Below are 20,067 nucleotides of genomic sequence, written 5' to 3' on the forward strand. Positions count from 1 at the left end.
CCAGCAAGCTCCAATGCTGGACACCCCATGGCAAACAACTAGCAAGACAGGAAGACAACACCACCCATTAACAGAGAGGCTGCCTAAAATCATAGTAAGTTCCCAGACAACCCAAAACACACCACCTGCCCACCAGAAAGAAAAGATCCAGCCCCACCCACCAGAACACAGGCACCAGTCCCCTCCATCGGGAAGCCTACACAAGCCACTGAACCAACCTTACCACCGGGGGCAGACACCAAAAACAGTGGGAACTACGAATCTGCAGCCTGAGAAAAGGAGACCCCAAACACAGAAAGTTAAACAAAATGAGAAGACAGAGAAATATGCAGCAGATGAAGGAGCAATGTAAAAACCCACCAGACCAAACAAATGAAGAGGAAATAGGCAGTTTACCTGAAAAAGAATGCAGAGTAATGATACTAAAGATGATCCAAAATCTTGGAAATAGAATGGAGAAAATACAAGAACTGTTTAACAAGGACCTAGAAGAACTAAAGAGCAAACAAACAATGATGAACAACACAATAAATGAAATTAAAAGTTCTCTAGAAGGAATCAATAGCAGAATAACTGAGGCAGAAGAACGGATAAGTGACCTGGAAGATAAAATACTGGAAATAACTACTGCAGAGCAGAATAAAGAAAAAAGAATGAAAAAAATTGAGGACAGTCTCAGAGACTCTGGGACAACATTAAATGCAACAACATTTGAATTATAGGGGTCCCAAAGAAGAAGAGAAAAAGAAAGGGACTGAGAAAATATTTGAAGAGATTATAGCTGAAAACTTCCATAACATGGGAAAGGAAGTAGTCAATCAAGTCCAGGAAGCACAGAGAGTCCCAGGCAGGATAAATCCAAGGAGAAACATGCCAAGACACATATTAATCAAACTATCAAAAACTAAATACAAAGAAAAAATATTAAAAGCAGCAGGGGAAAAGCAACAAATAACATACAAGGGAACCCCCATAAGGTTAACAACTGATCTTTCAGCAGAAACGCTGCAAGCCAGAAGGGAGTGGCAGGACATATTTAAAGTGATGAAAGAGGAAAACCTACAACCAAGATTACTCTACCCAGCAAGGATCTCATTCAGATTAGATGGAGAAATTAAAACCTTTACAGACAAGCACAAGCTAAGAGAATTCAGCACCACCAAACCAGCTTTACAACAAATTCTAAAGGAACTTCTCTAGGAAGGAAACACAAGAGAAGGAAAAGCCCTACAGAAAAAAATCCAAAACAATTAAGAAAATGGTAAAAGGAACATACATATTAATAATTACCTTAAATGTAAATAGACTAAATGCTCCAACCAAAAGTCACAGACTGGCTGAATGGATACAAAAACAAGACTCATATATATGCTGTCTACAAGAGACCCACTTCAGACCTAGGGACACATCCAATCTGAAAGTGAAGGGATGGAAAAAGATATTCCATGCAAATGGAAATCAAAAGAGCGCTGGAGTAGCAATTCTCATATCAGAGAAAATAGACTTTAAAATAAAGACTATTAAAAGAGACAAGGACACTACATAATGATCAAGGGATCAATCCAAGAAGAAGATATAACACTTATAAATATTTATGCACCCAACATAGGAGCACCTCAATACATAAGGCAAATGCTAACAGCCATAAAAGGGGAAATCGACAGTAACACAATCATAGTAGGGGACTTTAACACCCCACTTTCACCAATGGACAGATCATCCAAAATGAAAATAAATAAGGAAACAAATGAAATGATCCAAAATGAAAATAAATAAGGAAACAAAAATGACACATTAAACAAGACAGACTTAATTGATATTTATAGGACATTCCATCCAAAAACAACAGAATACACTTTCTTCTCAAGTGCTCATGGAATTTTCTCCAGGATAGATCATATCTTGGGTCACAAATCAAGCCTTGGTAAATTTAAGAAAACTGAAATCATATCAATCATCTTTTCCAACCACAATGCTATGAGACTAGATATCAATTACAGGAAAAAAACTGTAAAAAATACAAACACATGGAGGCTAAACAATACACTACTAAATAATCAAGAGATCACTGAAGAAATCAAAGAGGAAATCAAAAAATACCTAGAAACAAATGACAATGAAAACACGATGACCCCAGACTTATGGGATGTAGCGAAAGCAGTTCTAAAAGGGAAGTTTATAGCAATACAATCTTACCTCAAGAAACAAGAAACATCTCAAATAAACAACCTAACCTTACACCTAAAGTAATTAGAAAAAGAAGAACAAAAAAACCCCCAAAGTTAGCAGAAGGAAAGAAATTATAAAGATCAGATCAGAAATAAATGAAAAAGAAATAAAGGGAACAATAGCAAAGATCAATAAAACTAAAAGCTAGTTCTCTGAGAAGATAAACAAAATTGATAAAACACTAGCCAGCCTCATCAAGAAAAAAGAGGCGAAGACTCACATCAACAGACTTAGAAATGAAAAAGAAGTAACAACTGACAATGCAGAAATACAAAGGATCATGAGAGATTACTACAAGCAACTATATGCCAATAAAATGGACAACCTGGAAGAAATGGACAAATTCTTAGAAAAGCACAATCTGCTGAGACTGAACCAGGAAGAAATAGAAAATATAAACAGACCAATCACGAGTAATGAAATTGAAACTGTGATTAAATATCTTCCAATAAACAAAAGCCCAGGACCAGATGGCTTCACAGGTGAATTCTATCAAACAGTTAGAGAAGAGCTAACACCTATCCTTCTCAAACACTTTCAAAATATAGCAGAGGGAGGAACACTCCCACTCATTCTACGAGGCCACCATCACCCTGATACCAAAACCAGACAAAGATGTCACAAAAAAGAAAACTACAGGCCAGTATCACTGATGAACATAGATGTAAAAATCCTCAAAAAAATACTAGCAAACAGAATCCAACAGCACATTAAAGGATCATACACCATGATCAAGTGGGGTTTATTCCAGGAATGCAAGGATTCTTCAATATACGCAAATCAATCAGTGTGATATACCATATTAACAAACTGAAGGATAAAAACCATATGATAATCTCAACAGATACAGAAAAAGATTTCACCAAAATTCAGCACCCATTTATGATAAAAAACTTTCCAGAAAGTAGGTACAGAGGAAACCTACCTCAACATCATAAAGGCCATATATGACAAACCCAGAGCCAACATTGTTCTCAATGGTGAAACTATTTCCTCTAAGATCAGGAACAAGGCAACGTTGCCCATTCCCACCACTATTATTCAACATAATTTTGGAAGTTTTAGCCATAGCAATGAGAGAAGAAAAAGAAATAAAAGGAATCCAAATCAGAAAAGAAGAAGTAAAACTGTCACTGTTTGCAGATGACATGATACTATACATAGAGAATCCTAAAGATGCTACCAGATGACTACTAGAGCTAATCAATGTATTTGGTGGAGTAGCAGGATACAAAATTAATGCACAGAAATCTCTTGCATTCCTATACACTAATGATGAAAAATCTGAAAGAGAAATTAAGGAAACACTCCCATTTACCATTACAACAAAAGAATAAAATATCTAGGAATAAACCTACCTAAGGAGACTAAAGGTCTATACACAGAAAACTATAAGACACTGATGAAAGAAATTAAAGATGATACCAACAGATGGAGAGATACACCATGTTCTTAGATTGGAAGACTCAACATTGTGAAAATGACTCTACTACCCAAAGCAATCTACAGATTTAATGCAATCACTATCAAACTACCAAGGCATTTTTCACAGAACTAGAACAAAAAATTTCACAATTTGTATGGAAACACAAAAGACCCCAAATAGCCAAAGCAAAACTGGAGAAAGAAAAACAGAACATGAGGAATCAGGCTCCCCGACTCCAGACTATACTACAAAGCTACAGTAATCAAGACAGTATAGTACTGGCACAAAAACAGAAATATAGATCAATGATGGAAAAGGATAGAAAGCCCAGAGATAAACCCATGCACATATGGTCACCTTATCTTTGTTAAAGGAGGCAGGAATACACAATGGAGAAAACACAGCCTCTTCAGTACGTGGTGCTGGGAAAACTGGACAGCTACATTGAACAGAATGAAACTAGAACACTTCCTAGAACACTTCCTAACACCATACACAAAAATAAACTCAGAATGGGTCAAAGACCTAAATGTAAGGCCAGACACTATAAAAGTCTTAGAGGAAAACATAGGAAGAACATTCTTTGACATAAATCACAGCAAGATCCTTTTTGACTCACCTCCTAGAGAAATGGAAATAAAACCAAAAATAAACAAATGGGACTTAATGAAACATAAAACCTTTTGCACAGCAAAGGAAACCATAAACAAGATGAAAAGACAACCCTCAGAATGGGAGAAAATATTTGCAGATGACGCAACTGACAAAGGATTAATCTCCAAAATATACAAGCAGTTCATGCAGCTCAATATCAAAAAAACAAACAACCCAATCCAAAAATGGGCAGAAGACCTAAACAGACATTTTTCCAAAGAAGATATGCAGATTGCCAACAAACACATGAAAGGATGCTCAACATCACCAATCATTAAAGAAATGAACATCAAAACTACAATGAGGTATGACCTCACACCGGTCAGAGTGGCCATCATCAAAACATCTACAAACAATAAATGCTGGAGAGGGTGTGGAGAAAAGGGAACCCTCTTGCACTCTTGGTGCGAATGTAAATTGATACAGCCACTATGGATAACAGCATGGAGGTTCCGTAAAAAACTAAAAATATGATGAACTGGGCGATTGGGATTGACATGTATACACTGATGTGCATAAAATTGATGACTAATAAGAACCTGCTGTATAAAAAAATTAATAAAATACAAAAATTCAAAAAAACTAAACTAAAAATAGAACTACCATATGACCCAGAAATCCCATTACTGGGCATATACCCTGAGAAAACCATAATTTAAAAAGAGTCATGTACCACAATGTTCACTGCAGCTCTATTTACAATAGCTAGGACATGGAAGCAACCTAAGTGTCCATCGACAGATGAATGGATAAAGAAGAAGTGGCACATATATACAATGGAATATTAACTTGGCCATAAAAAGAAATGAAATTGAGTTATTTGTAGTGATGTGGATGGACCTAGAGTCTGTCATACAGAGTGAAGTAAGTCAGAAAGAGAAAAACAAATACCAGATGCTAACACACATATGTGGAATCTAAAGAAAAAAAATGGTTATGAAGAACCTAGGGGCAGGACAGAAATAAAGAGGCAGATGTAGAGAATGGACCTGGGGACACAGGGAGGGGGAAGGGTAAGCTGGGATGAAATGAGAGAGGGTCATGGACTTATATATACTACCAAAATAGATAGCTAGTGGGAAGCAGCCACATAGCACAGGGAGATCATCTCTGTGCTTTGTGACCACCTAGAGGGGTCGGATAGGGAGGGTGGGAGGGAGACACAAGAGGGAGGAGATATGGGGATATATGTATACGTATAGCTGATTCACTTTGTTATAAAGCAGAAACTAACACACCATTGTAAAGCAATTATACTCCAATAAAGACGTTAATAAAATAAAATAAAAAAGAAATGAAATTGAGTTATTTGTAGTGAGGTGGATGGACCCAGACACTGTCATACAGAGTGAAGTAAGTCAGAAAGAGAAAAAGAAATACCATATGCTAACACATATATAGAATCTAAAAAAAAAAGGTTCTGATGAACCTAGGGCCAGGACAGGAACAAAGACACAGACGTGGAGAATGGACTTGAGGACACACAAGAGGGACTTCCCCCTTGGAGGGGGAAGGGTAAGCTGGGACGAAGTGAGAGAGTAGCACTGACATATATCCACTACCAAATGTAAAACAGATAGCTGGTGGGAAGCAGCTGCATCCCACAGGGAGATCAGCTCTGTGCTTTGTGACCACATAGAAGCGTGGGATAGGAAGCGTGGGAGGGAGATGCAAGGGAGGGTGGATATGGGGATATATGTATACATATCGCTGATTCACTTTGTTATACAGCAGAAACTAACACAACACTGTAAAGCAATTATACTCCAATAAAGATGTTAAAAAAATGTCTAAAAAGAAAAAAAGAAGATATGGTACATATATACAATGCAATATTACTCAGCCATAAAAAAGAATGAAATAATGCTATTTGCAGCAACATGGATGGACCTAGAGATTATCATACTAAATGAAGTATGTCAGACAGAGAAACAAGTATCATATGATATCACTTATATGTAGAATCTTTAAAAATGATACAAATGAACTTATTTACAAAACAAACTGACTCACAGACTTAGAAAACAAAGTTATGGTTACCAAAGCAGAAAGGGTTGGGGGGAGGGATAAATTAGGAGGTCGGGATTAACATATACACACTTTAATATAAAATAGATAATCAACAAGGACCTACTGTGTAGCACAGGGAACTCAATACTCTGCAATAACCTATATGGGAAAAGATTCTGAAAAAGAATTGATATATGTATAACTCACTTTTCTGCACACCTGAAACTAACACAACATTGTAAGCCAAATATACTCCAATATAAAAAATAAATTTAAAAAATTTTTTAAAAAGAGATAAAAAATAAAAAGGGAACAAAGTATGAAGACTTACCCAACCTGATTTCAAAATTTACTATAAAACTCTAACAATGTAGACAGCTTGGTATTGGTGTAAGAATAGGCATATTGATTAATGGAACAGAATGGAGAATTCAGAAATAGACTCACACATATATTGAGAAGTGATTCTTTTTTTGCCTTGGCAATTGTTTTTCAATAGATTGCCAAGCAATTAGAAGGTAGTCATGGTGATGAAAAGTCAATTGTGTTTCTATATCCTAGCAAAAAAAACAATTATTTGGCAATTGAAATAAAAATGTTATCCCACACACATGAGAAATATTTATGTATAAGTTAAAATATGAAAGTTGAATATACTAAAAATTACAAAATATTATTAACAGAAGTTATGGTCACTTGCTTGTCAACAAAGCTGCCAAGGTAATTCAATGGAAAAATGGTAGTCTTTGTAACACATGGTGCTGGAAAAACTGGATATCAATATGGGAAAAAAAGAACTTTAACCTTTTTCTCACTTCGCATACAAAATTAACTCAAAATGAAATGCAGTCCTAAACATAAGAGCAAAAGCTATAAAACTGCAAGCAGAAAAATACAAGGAAATCTTTATGATCTTGAGATAGACAAAGATTTCTTAGCTAGGACATAAAGAAAAGCATAAATAATAAAACAAAAAATTTGATTAATTGACCTTCAACAAAATTTAAAAGTTTTGTCTTTCAAAGACACTAAAAAGACTTGCAGAATATATCTGCAAATTATTTTTCTGACAAAAATTCCAGAATAAAAATTTCTTAAAAAAAACTTTTAATTTTCTCACTGGGGTAAGAGCAGGTTTTCTGCAACATGGGCTACATGGGTGGTCAGAATTCACAACATTCAAGACGTTTTCAAATGATGATATCACCAGGACAGTTCTGTGGTTTTTTTTTTTGAATTACTGTATAATCTGGACTTTGATTAACTTGTCTCAGACCATGCAGGTGGGTATAGTTCGACTCTTGTGGCCTATTTTTAAGGATGTCGAGGCTGGATCTTGCTCATGTCACCAACCTCTGGGCTTTGTGTGTGAGAGCTCCCCTCTGTTCTTATTGGGATCCTCAGTGACTGAGGATTTTTTTTCTGAGACAGAGAAAGATAGGTTTCCAAGATCTTCACAACTCCCAAGGTAAAGACTTCACCAGGACCCTTAGCAAGAGCAAGAAGCTCATAGGGTGGGGAAGAAGGGAAAACATACCTTTCAGCCCCTTCTTGGAATTGCCATAAAGTGCCTCGTAGATCTGTAGCTCTGACTGGAGGGACTGGAAAAGCTGCTGTTTCTCTTCACACTGATGCTGCAAGAGGGCCAGCTTATGCTGCAGCCTGTCAGGGGAGAAGCAAGGGTCCGCTGAGCTGGTGGGGCCCCACCAGGGCAAGAGGCTGTGAGCCAACTTCTGCATCATAGAATTCTAGCCCTAGATGTCAACTCAGGGGTCATGAAGACCATCGTTTTTATTTTATAGATGTGGCAACAGAGGCTTGGAAGGTAAAGTAACTGCTTGGAGTCATGCCATTAGCTACCATACCTAGGACACACTACCTTGTATTCGTACTGCCCCACATTGCTTTTTTCATGTTGTTAAGCAGTTACAGGGTTTACGCTGGGGACTAGCATCATGGCTGGTGTAGAAGCTTCCTAGGTTATGGCGGGACTAATATCTTAAAACTAACTGGAAGCACGAGAATGTACTTTCTCCAGAATCTGATATGCTGAAGCCTTCCATAACAGGGTTATACTCTCTCAACTTTGGAGTGAAAAAGACATTCCCAGAGAAGTCCTTCCTTCTGTTCAAAGTTACCCATAAATCCGGAATAGCAGAGGGGATATTGAGGTTTCCAAAAACCTCAATGGCAAGACCATTAACCGTCTTGCCAATATCCCTTTTGCTAAATCTGAAAATGGGGCACCTTCCTTATCAATGGGCTCCCTCTAACCTGGAGTCTTTCTCCTGGAGAGATAGTCGTTCCTCCTCGAAATGCAAGATCTCCTGCTGCTTCTCCTTCAAGTCTTCCAAAAGCTGCTGCCGTTCCACCTTTTGGTGCTCCCGCTCCATTTCCAGCTCTTGAAGCCGGGATCGAGAGGTCAGCAGAGCCTCCCTCAGGCATTCTGTTTCCTGGGAGTGCTCTGGTGAGTAGAACACAGGAGTACATATATTGTAGGGCCAAAAGTCAGCAGCAAGATGAGCCCAAGCACATCCATCCTGACAAACAGAACTAAAGCAAAAGGAAGGCCAGCTTATGCTGCCAGGAGAGACAAAGTGAGGGTATGCTATTATATCCACACACTCAGGGGGATGGGAACTTCTTTCTTTGCAATGCCCTTTGATCCTCTGATTTAATACGTCCCACCTTGCTTTTAGAGAAAACACTGCTTCCTGATGCTCACTGTTTTCTAAGTCCTCACATACCTTCTGTGCAGTAATCCATTCTTGAATTTTGCCAAGGATCAACATCAAAATTTCTTGACTACAGTTTTTAGTATATATATTGTTTTCATCATATTGCAAATAGAGCTATCTGTTCTTTCCTGGTCTTGCAGCATCCCTCTGATCTTCATGGTTTCTCAAAGACTATTGACAGGGACTCTGAGAATAAGGCTCCGGTGCTGTCAGTCGTCTGGGGTGGAATCTCCTGGGCCTGGCAGACTGAGCTCTTTTAAATCTTACTATCTTCTCACCTGTGAGGTCTGTTCTGATCTTTCCAGGCATGCAATGGTAGTTTAGTAGTTCTGCCTTCTCTCTTATCTTATAATTTTTGTTATCTTCCCAAGCAGGGATCACTCCTCTCACATCTTCTTGCTCTGAGGACGCTAATTTAGAAATATCTCTTGATGTCTTTTTCCTTTCCCACAAGCATTCTTTCATTCTGGGCTTAATCCTCTTAGCCACTATTCTTTGTCTGTTATGGCTATTCAATAAATATTCGTAAATAAAAATAATTTCTAATTGAAAGTATATTGAGTCCATTAAGTCAATTAACACTAAGGTCAGCTGCCCCACCAGGCCACACAGGAAATGAGGCCCACACGTGGATGCCCACTGAACAGTGTTGGGAAAGCTCTGGAGGACGTTTTGCTAGCATCTTCAGACACAGAGTCATGAGGACTAGTGACCAAAGAGGAGCCCTGAGTGTATGAGTAGGAGGTAGTGAGGAGACATGGGGATAGCAGATCAGCATGGGAGGGACACACAGAGCGGCTGCCAAGTCTGGAGAAACCTGAGAGAGTGTATAGGCCTCATGTTGCTCCCTGTCCTGGGTCCAAACTAGCTGTGAGTTGTGGGCAGGTAGAACAGGCACTAAGGTATGCAGTTTGATAGCTAATGACTGAATATCTGCAGGCGGGTTGCACAGAGGTGGTGGATTTCCTAGAGTGCCTTGTCCTTGGGTCCTAGGAGTCTAAGGGCCTGTGGTTGGGAATTGTCAGGAAATAGCCCTTTCTAGATTGAGAATAGCTACAGGAGTTTGAGGTTGGTAGGTCTGAGTAGCTCTGTTCTCTCCACCTTGTCTCTTTGCTTCTCCAGTTGGTGACTGGAGTGGCCAGGGAGGAAAGGGACCCAAGAGTAACCACAGTTTGCAGCTTTTGACCACTCACCTCTGGAAGCATGACTGAGCTGAGCCTGAAGCCTCTGGTTTTCTTCCCTAAGGACTCTGTTCTCATTGCAGAGCTGAGGTGTGGACTCCAGGCCCGGACTGTAGAAGTTAGAGGTGGGTCCTGTCCCAGGAAGTGCAAGCAGGTAAGTTACACATTTGGGTAACAGACACTCTCTGTGTTGCTCATTCTGTATCTCCAAAGATACCATCCCAACCCAGCAGAAAACCCAGAGAACTCGCATCCTGGGCCTAAAGCCTGATGGGCTGAATGCCTGGCTTTCCTGTGGCTCCTCTGAGTGGGTTCTTTGCGTGCATTATCACGTGCCCTGGCTGTAGCTGTTCAGGAGGCCCTTTCCCCTAAATAGCTGCTGCTGCGGTGTGGGCAGGACAAGGGCGTGTGGAAGGGACGGCCTCCAAGTGTCAGCAGCCTGGGGGAGAGGGTGGGGAGGAAGGCCACCTCGGTAAGTGGCTGGAGGAGGCCCTGCAGACCTGGCTGTACCACTTGCCAATCACAGGACCAGGGCACAGAAGTCAGCAGGCAGATATGAGCAGATTAGGATGGAAGAGAAGTCAGAGGATTCTGGGGACCAGACCTGGTTAGATCTGCCGTGAGGAAAGTTACTCTCTGAGCTCAGGTAAGCTGCAACGGGAACATAGTACTTGCCCCCTGCCTTGCTGATGTAAGGAGCAAATACAGAAAAGCAGACCTCGGTGCTTTGAAATCTGCGAAGCTCTGCCTAGGGGTTGACCTTCAGCAGCTCCCTAATTACAACCAGAAACAGGAAGCCCTGGGCCTCTCCTACCGCTTCCGCGGGCAGTGGAGCTGAGCCTGTGTTCCAGCTGCTCCCGCAGGCGGTCGTTAATGCAGATGGACTCCTCCAGGCGCTGGCGCAGGTTCCGGATTTCACCAAGGTGCTCCTCTAGCAGGTCAGTCCCTGCGGTCACCCAGCAGGACAAGAGGAGATGGGAGATGGAGAATCCTGGTCACTAGTGGGGCCCATATGGGGGGTGTGGGGTTTGGCCAGTGGCCTCTCAGCAAGATCCCTAAACATCACCGGTCTCTCTCATGGGCATCCAGAAGCTCAGGTGACTTTGTTGAAAGAGTAAATTGGCTTCAAACACTGGACAGCTGGTGCTAACCAAGCCCCATGGGCCTCCTCCAATACAGGGGTACGTGTAAGGGAGTTGTAAGTGTACATGTACAGTTACCATGGTAACTGGTAAGTGTAAGGGGTTTCGCACGATTTAAAAAAATAATTGACCTGCTTGGCTTTGTGCTTTACCTGTGGGTTTGGAGTTAAGCTGGTACATGGAGGAGCCTGAAGATAGGTCCCCAGATATGCTCCCTTTCTGAGGCCTCATCATGTCCCACTGGCCTCTGCTGCCCAAGTACCCAGGCTCAAGGATTCTGCCCAGTTCTATGGTGCCCCTCAGAGGAGAGAGGGGCTGGGCAGTGTTGAGGTAGTGGGAAGAGCTGGCTTCTAAATGGTTGGTTGGCAATGTGGCTGGGGAAGCAGGATGAACATTGCTGACACCTGGGCAGAAAGAAACACGAATGAGAAGCAGTATCAGAACAGAAGGATCGGCAAGGAAGCATGTGATTGCTAAGAACAGACACTAAAGGGGACACATGGGCTATCAGAGGTCCCAGTCTGCTGTGAAATACCAATTAGATGAGGATTCCCATCCTAGGGGCTATAACTTTTCACCCCTTGTATTTGCTAGCATGAGACACCAAGAGGTAGGGGATGAATAACGTATCAGAAAGTCACCAGTGTACACAAAAGGGAAGTCCAGTGGCCCTCATCCTGGCTCCTGTGATAATTCCTCAAGACAGAATCCAGGGAAGTTCCAGAAGTAGAACTCACTGGGAAAATCAGAGGTTAAGAGTGTGATGGGCCATAGCATTGAGCACACCTGTGAACGGGAATATTTGTGTCCCTATGAGTACTTGCTGTACCCAGAAGCTAAACTGCCAGCTTTTCGGTTTTCCTTTGGGGTTGTCAGAAGAGAAAGGGGGTATAAATCCAGCTAGATGTGGTGGCCCCAGTTACTCCAGAGTGAGGAACTTCTTTGCTGAGGCTGGGGGAGGTTCTAGGTAAGGCAAGAGGTGATTTCATTCTTACCCAACATGATTCCAGGAACTGAAATATGTCATCACTCATGTCTAAAGAGTCATAAACTCTTCCATGGGGGAGGGAGGACCTTTCATTTCAGAGGCTGATGCTTTCATAGATCCTATGAAATCATGGGCCTTCCCATTATCTCTGCTTCTGTGTAAAAAGAAGCCCAACTTGGTGGAGAGAGGGAAAGAGGTGAACAGGGCCATAGTTTAGAATATTCACATTCAGAAGGCTACTTTCTTCCAGGGATTATCAATGTGGGCAGCAGAGTAAACAGGTAGCTCCACCTAAGAAATAGGAGTGAGGAGTGAGGTCATGGGTCCCTGCAACCAAGCCAACCCCCTTTGAGGGATTAATGTAATTGGCAGTTGCTAATTTTGATCCTCATTTATAACTTTCTCAAATTTGGCCACATACTGGAATCATCTGAGACAATGTAAAAACATGTACTGGGCCTGGACCCCCAGAGATTTTACCTTAATTGGTATGCAGTGCAGCTTGGGCACTGGATGTTTTAAAATCATTCCAGCTGATTCTAATAGGCAGGAAAGTTTGAGAAGTACTGTCATGGGTCTCCCCTTCCCCAATTTGCAAAATACTAGATATTCATTAGGATCACAGGAAGTTAAAGAGGGAGATGAAACATGTAAGCATCTAAACTATAGTCAGTATTTTAAAGAATGTGACTTCGTGCCTCTCTCACACCTCCTTCAACCCCAACCCCACACAGGCAGAGGGGGAAGTCAGTGATTGTCGACAGTCAGCTTACTATCTCACCAAGGTCATAGGAGGTGCCAAGTCTATCAGTAACAGTGATCAGTATTCTCATGTTCCAGTCTTCCCAGCCACACGATACAGAGCACATGCCCTAAACCATGCAAAGACACCACACAGACTCTTGCACAAGGAAATTTTAGCCCCACAGTGGCCTGAGAAGCCGCCATGCACCACTGTCCAGTTGGAAGCTTGTTTCAAAGCAAAGGAGGAGCGCTGGTGAGGACTGTGCTTGACAAGGAAAAAGAAAGGGCTATAGCCTTCCTCACCAAGGCTGGGACCACCCAAACTCTGGCCAATAGCACAGACTGGATATGACTCCAATTTAACCCACATCACAGACCCTTTCATGCACAGTGCTCTCCTTCCTCCATCTTTCCCTTTGGGCAAAGACAAATTGACAGTGTGGAAAGATGAAGGAAAAGGTGTCAAGGAAAAGAAAGGTCATCTAGAGAACAGTCTTGCCTTTTGGCATGGAACAAATTTGTTATCCATCAGTTGTTGCTTCCAGGTGTGCTATAGTAGCAAGTTCTAGATCAGAGAGAACAGCACCTTTCTCTCATCTCTAAAGAGAGAAAAGATTGTTGCAAGGGGACTCCAGAGTTGTTCAGTCAAGCTCAGCTCTGTGCTCTGAGCAGGATTGTAACAAAACCATTCTACATAGAGAAGGTGTAATGGAAATATGGAACTGGGAGCAGGGGGTCTGAATTCAAGCCCATTTCTCCCAGTTACTAGTGATCTTGAACAAGTAACCTCACTTCCCTGAGTTTTAGTTACTGCTCTGGCAGGGAACAGGGTAAAACCATGTTCACGTTGGTAGGTAAACCTAGGTTGCTGTACCTGTGTAATGCTGATAAGCAGAAGGTAGCCTCTTAGACTTCACTTCCTGCAGAAAGGAAGATGTACAAACTCTTCTAAAAATCGACTCAGTCTAGCTGGTTCTGGAAATCAAACTGATGTCAGAGTGGACAGTGTATCCATTTTCAGAGCTGATAAATAAGCCGATCCGAATGACCTTTGGGGCTTCAGATATGCAGATTCCTAGCTGTGGTCTTAGGTCGCTGGACACCCTTTGTACAGTGACCCTACCATCAATTTCTGCCTCATCCAAGCTCTTCTTTACAGGCACAGAGTGTGGTTTTAAGGTAATTTCAAATTGCTTTCTAGTTTTTTTAAGCACTACTAGAGAGCAAATTCATCACGTGAGGTTCTTTTCTTATTTTAAGCTATAAGTGATAGCTTATAGCTTAAGATAAAACAAAATGTTTTATGATGTGGCATCCAGACCATATTTACATCAAACCTTTCTTTAAAAGATGACTACATATTCTATGAATTCTGTGACTACATAACATCGATTATATCTGGGAGTTGACAGAATCCACAATCACACATCACAGTATGTGCTTCTGTTTCTAGCTGTCCTCATGTCACCTGTGCAGAAACAGAAATTAACCTCGTGTAAGGGGAAGAGAGGTTTGGCACCCCTTCTTTTTGTGTGTGTGTGTGTGGTACGCGGGCCTCTCACTGTTGTGGCCTCTGCCATTGTGGAGCACAGGCTCCGGACGCGCAGGCTCAGTGGCCATGGCTCATGGGCCCAGCCGCTCTGCGGCATGTGGGATCTTCCCGGACTGGGGCATGAACCCGTGTCCCCTGCATCGGCAGGCGGACTCTCAACCACTGCGCCACCAGAGAAGCCCTGGCACCCCTTCTTAATTCCTCCTCCACCATCCTTTTAGCCCCGAACCTGATGATGTCAGAATTTGAACTTGACTAAAAACATTTCACAGAGGAGGATATAATTGCCATGGAAATGATCCCACTGAATGTGGCCATCTTTTTCTGGCCACTTCATCCTGTGTCGGCAGGCAAAAAACCTCTCTCCCATGTCCTGCCAGTGAACATGTTGCCAATGTGTCAGGGCTTCAACACACTTGGTGGAAGGTACCCCACAGTATCAGCAGTGGGAGAGCACCAGGTCTAGGGCCTGATGAACGTATATACCTGTTAATTGATGAGGCACACACATGAGAAAGATAACAGTAAATATAGTTCCAAAAACAGCAAGCACAGGCCTCCCTCAATCGTCCACTGATAACGTGTACCCCTATGTTATTTTTTAAAACTCTGCCATCCAGCCAAAGCCATGCAGAGAAACACAGTGTGGGTCCATCATTCGCAAGAACACAAATGCAGCAGGAAGTGCTCACTTTCTCCCAACTGCTTCTGCAGCATCTGCAGCTCCTGCTGAGCCTCAGCCAAGGAGACCATGGGTGTCTCACAGCAGCCAAGGAGGGGAGGGCCAGCAGAGCTGAAAGGCAGGAAGCTGGGTGGAGCTGAGGGCAGTGGTGCCTGGGGAAGGCTAACCAGCGTGGGTATGGATTGAAAATGAAGGCCTAGAAACAGAAAGTTAGGGAGAAAGGAGATAAACCATTAGAGAGAAAGTCAGAGAAAAGAATGGGTGAAAGGTTGAGAAGGTGAAACTATTCCCTGACCAAACATCTCCTTGGGGAGTGTCTATCAGTCAATGTGGTGATGACTGAGGTGGCCAAGGGGAAGCACTATTACCCAAGATGCTGGCCTAGCTGACCCCCTCCTCCTCCTTCCCTGCCAGGGCTATCCTGCATACACATTCTATGCTCATCTTGAAAACAACTGGCTACAAAACGCAAGGTGGCATTACCATAACCCAGGCAGCCATGAAAGCCCCATCCTAGCCATCTGGACATGGATAGGTGAGGATGGCTGTGCCTGGATGCTCTCAAGAGCCCCTGCAGTGCTGCTACCAGCATGTGCTAGTCCTGGCCCTTGTGACAAGACTCTCCCTACACCTAGAACTCCTCTTCTGAAAGCAACAGGACTCATTCTGAGGAGGGCAGAAGTAGACTAGGATAGTGGGGAAGTTTGCATGACTAATGCATATAATTCAACACTGATGGAAACAAACTTCAGAATCCCAAATCAATGTGTCCATTCACCAAAGGAAAAATAAAAGCCTTGGCATACTGACTTACAAACAATGGCTTGCAAATCTTTCTGGACATTCAAATAATTTAAGAAAAATTCTTAAAATATGTGGATTCTTTCATTGTTACTGCAATCTACTGAATCATAAACTCTGGCAGTAGGGCTTAGAAATTTGTTTCTAAAAAAATCTTCACAGGTGATCATTAGGTAGTCCATCTATAGACAGGTCTTTAGGAACCCTGGGAAGTTCTGATGTTTCAATCTGTCTCCTCTTCCTAAAAAGAGTTATCAGGCAGGTAGCTCACAGAGGGAGAAGAAACCAAGACAGACCTGTGGAGAATGTCTCACGTGAAAGACAATTATCACATTCTGAAAAACATCCCTTACCCCAAGATACTGACATAGTATCAGAGCAGTACAGCAAAGACCCCTGAATTACCAAGTGACACAGACCAGGGCTCCTTCAGGGAGGCATTCTGATTTTAAAACCCCTGACCTTTTGCTCTTTTTGATCGCAAAGCATTTACACAGATGTCTACAGTGCTAGGTGAATAGCTTTTCCCAGTGATTTCCTGGTTTAGCTGCTGCCCACTCTGGCCCAGAAACTTTGAGCCCAGGCTCAGGAAGAGTTGAACACATTCCTTTTCTTAAGATTTTGGTTGACTTGTCCTCAAGAGAGACAAGGGTGGCAGAAGGAAAGTGCTGTTCTTCTGGGGGCACCTCTACACGAGTCCGACCTCACCACAACCACAATGAAGGCAGCCAGCCAGCCCATCTTGTTGGGTGGTAGGAGGTGAGAACAATGTTTGCCCTTTCTCTGCCATTGCTGGTGTGGAGCTGTGATTGAACCATGTACCCACTGGTAACTAAGCTGAGGCAGGTAAATGAAATGTACAACTATTGGTCCAAGATACACACCATATACACATCAAGGACTACCAACCCATTCAGAAGCCCATGAATGATAATGTAATATGAACAGAATCTTGTCTAAGGATACTGAAACATCCTTAGCTATGAAGTAAGCAGCCCTACCTACTGTAGAGGCTCCTCTTCAGATAAAATGGGGAACACATATAAGGGAGCAGCGGATGTAAATTTCCCTTTGTTCTTTGGCTACAGTAATCCTAGGAGAAACATTTTGCCTCTTTGATTCCCAGGGTAAAATGAGAGAAAGAAATGAAGATGCTTCTTTTAGAATGATTAGCCAACTATTGGTCAAAATTGATATGTAGGTCAAAGTCTATTGTGGATTATTTACTTTTCTAAAATATTTAAAACAAAGAGTAGTCAGACACTATTAGCTAATTTGGAAGGTCTCTTGATTTTCTCTAGGATTTGATGTATTGATACATAAGCTCCTAATGATGCTTTTCTTGTCCCTGAAGAAAAGTCAAACAGGCAGCTGAGGAAGAGGAGATGAAGACCCTGCCCCACTAGCTGTTGCATACCTGGATGGGCCTGGCTGGCATCCTTGGGGGGATTCTGGGGAGCTGGCAAGCTGATGGGGTTGCTGCTGGGTTCGGCCTTAACCCCCTGAGACGCACTGGTTGCTGATGGTTTAGAAGACAGTACAGCAGAATGACTCGAATGATGGATGGAATCTACAAAACCCATGAATGAAAGAACATGTTTGATGTTCTACAAAGAACTGGAATCTGGCCTTATATTTAACCAGGGCAGAGCCTGGTGTTCAGGGAGAGCATCAAGCACAAGCGCTGGCAGCGGTGTTCATTCCTTACTGGCAAACAGTTCCTTCAGTGAGGAAAGCAACCTTAGAGGTGACGGTGGGGCTCAGAGCCTGAAACCATGAAAATGGCACCTCCAAAAATACCAGGCAAGTCCAGCAGCATCTGTGGACACCCACGGAAACTCAGGGGTTCAGGAACTGCAACTAGCTGGAGGGATAAGATATCCCATCTTAAAAAAGGAGGTCAGTCAGACAGATTGTATGCTCATGAGGCAGTGGGGAAGAGAAGTCTCCATAATCTCACTCTCCCCACTGTCGTTCGCCTTGTCCAACAGCAGTATCCATATGCTGGTGGAGACCCAGCGACAGGGGTAACTTGTAGAGTCAGGAGCAAAGCAAAGATCCTGACCCACTGGGGCCTGTGCTTGGCACGGTTCGGCCTGATACACACCAAGGTGCATCTATAATGCCTGGATGTGGAGGTCTCCTCTCAGCCTAGATAAAGGTGGTTCCACTCAGAAAGTGGAGGCTACCTGAGTGACAAGGTGAAGCTTTCTTCTCTTCATAGTGTGTGTACTCGCTGGCTATGTCCATGTCAGAGCAGGCTTCCGGCTCATCAGACGAGAAGGAAGAGCTGCTGGGAGACCGGTGGGAGTCAGACAAGGCACGGCTGCTGGAGGGCGTTAGGGACCGTGCATCCAACGTGGCCTGCAGGACTTCAATCACTTTCTCCTTCTCCTGCAGCTCCCTGCTGAGCCTAGTGGGGTGAAGGAGGACAACAGCTGAACCCAAAGTCACTGGACTAGCTAGTCCTGACTAGGGCACGTGGGAAAAGCCACATAAGTCAAGGGGACCATTCCTGCAAAGGGTAAACGAAATTATCCATCTCTGATTAGGAGTGGAAAGTAGGTCAGGTGCAGAGGGAAGGAGAGCAAGAGCCACCCAGTGCACTGGCCGCACAATATACTGAGGACTAGCAGAGGCTCAGCTGGCGCTCCAAGGCACTGCTGCTTAACATATGGTCCCCAGTACAGCTGGAGTCCAAGAACCATTGGTTCCCAGTCTCCAGTAAGTACAAAAATGCAAGGTAAGCCTTGAGAAACATAGCAGTGTGGCATTCCCACAACATCTAGGAGTATGATAAGTAGAATCATCTGGTTGACTGAGATACAGACAATGTGTGTGTCTGTGATGGATTAGAAATGAAAACAAACAAACAAAAAATACTTTGTCCTTCACTGCAGATATTTTGAGAAGCACTGAGTGGTCTAAAGCACACTCACGACACAAAGGGGCGTGAACTAGTGACTACAAAGGACTCTGAGCCTGTATTTTATTGCACATAATGAGATAATATCCAGTGACTTAATGAAAACTGTTTCCTAAGACACTGTAGCCTCCCGGGATCTGCAACGTCAAGCACTTTTTTTAAATTAGACACTGTAATACAATTCTTTTTTTCCCAAGGAAATTGTGTGGCCATTAAACTAGCTGTCAACTCAACTTGGGGTAAGGCAACTTGGCAAAAACACACCTTGGTCTTTAAACACACAGTGGGGAAGCAGAGGAGATCCTTGGGGTGCCAAGGACCCTTAAAACCTGGTTAGTTTACTTTTAAGTCAGACTGACTCTAGGTTACTAAGCTAATAATATAATAATAAATCTAGGTTACTAATTTGAATAAATATACAAACAGAAATCAATAGAACTATATCAAAAGAGAGTAAGGCTAAAAAGAACAGTAATGTGTTCCATGAATAAATGAATTCATTACAATCAGAATTTTCCTTTTTTCCCCCTGAATTGTGAAACTGCAGCCACCCTTGACCCCTTAGGCCTTGTTCCTGATTCCTTTACCAGATCCTATTTGAATTACCTCAGGGCCAGCGGCTCAAGTCCAGCTTGATCTTTCTCACTTTTATGATCCTCTGCAAACCAAATTCAGAAAGAAACAGTAAGAAATTAAACAGGTCTCACTTCACACATTATAAATGCAGGAGCCCATTTGGGTGCAAAACAGTGACTGCTCTGTGTGTCCAGGATATGTGGGAGAATTGCTCTGGGAGATCTCAGATTGTATCTTTAGAGAACAGACATGCAGGTTCTCCTGAGCTCACCAGGCAGACCTTCCCTGACCTGGTAATCACCATCATGACTTCCTCTGCCCTAAATCAACACAAAAAAAGTTTAAAAGGCACTTGGCTAGCTTCCCTCTGGAAAATTCCAGCCTCCAAGCCTGCCACAGACTGACTTCCATACGGACC

At 42.6% G+C, this 20,067-nt stretch overlaps 1 protein-coding gene across 22 annotated transcripts in view; it reads right to left on the reverse strand.

Moving 5' to 3' along the window:
- Window positions 1-20,067, reverse strand: part of PDE4DIP (phosphodiesterase 4D interacting protein) — a gene marked incomplete at both ends in the record, with an annotated part of 299,765 nt that overhangs the window by 91,683 nt on the left and 188,015 nt on the right. For 14 of the 22 annotated variants that reach the window (XM_081219772.1, XM_081219775.1, XM_081219762.1 and 11 more), the window contains 8 exons: window positions 7,857-7,981; window positions 8,594-8,783; window positions 10,251-10,370; window positions 11,053-11,184; window positions 11,533-11,784; window positions 17,565-17,717; window positions 18,337-18,560; window positions 19,680-19,731. In XM_081219772.1, coding sequence (XP_081075898.1) covers window positions 7,857-7,981; window positions 8,594-8,783; window positions 10,251-10,370; window positions 11,053-11,184; window positions 11,533-11,784; window positions 17,565-17,717; window positions 18,337-18,560; window positions 19,680-19,731 — 1,248 coding nt within the window. Of the gene's footprint in view, window positions 1-7,856; window positions 7,982-8,593; window positions 8,784-10,250; window positions 10,371-11,052; window positions 11,185-11,532; window positions 11,785-15,356; window positions 15,543-17,564; window positions 17,718-18,336; window positions 18,561-19,679; window positions 19,732-20,067 lie in introns of all 22 variants that reach the window. The other 8 variants (XM_081219778.1, XM_081219773.1, XM_081219771.1 and 5 more) reach the window with 2 other exon arrangements.

This window comes from Mesoplodon bidens, assembly GCF_964165515.1.
Source record: "Mesoplodon bidens genome assembly, chromosome: 2".
Lineage (NCBI taxonomy): Eukaryota > Metazoa > Chordata > Mammalia > Artiodactyla > Ziphiidae > Mesoplodon > Mesoplodon bidens.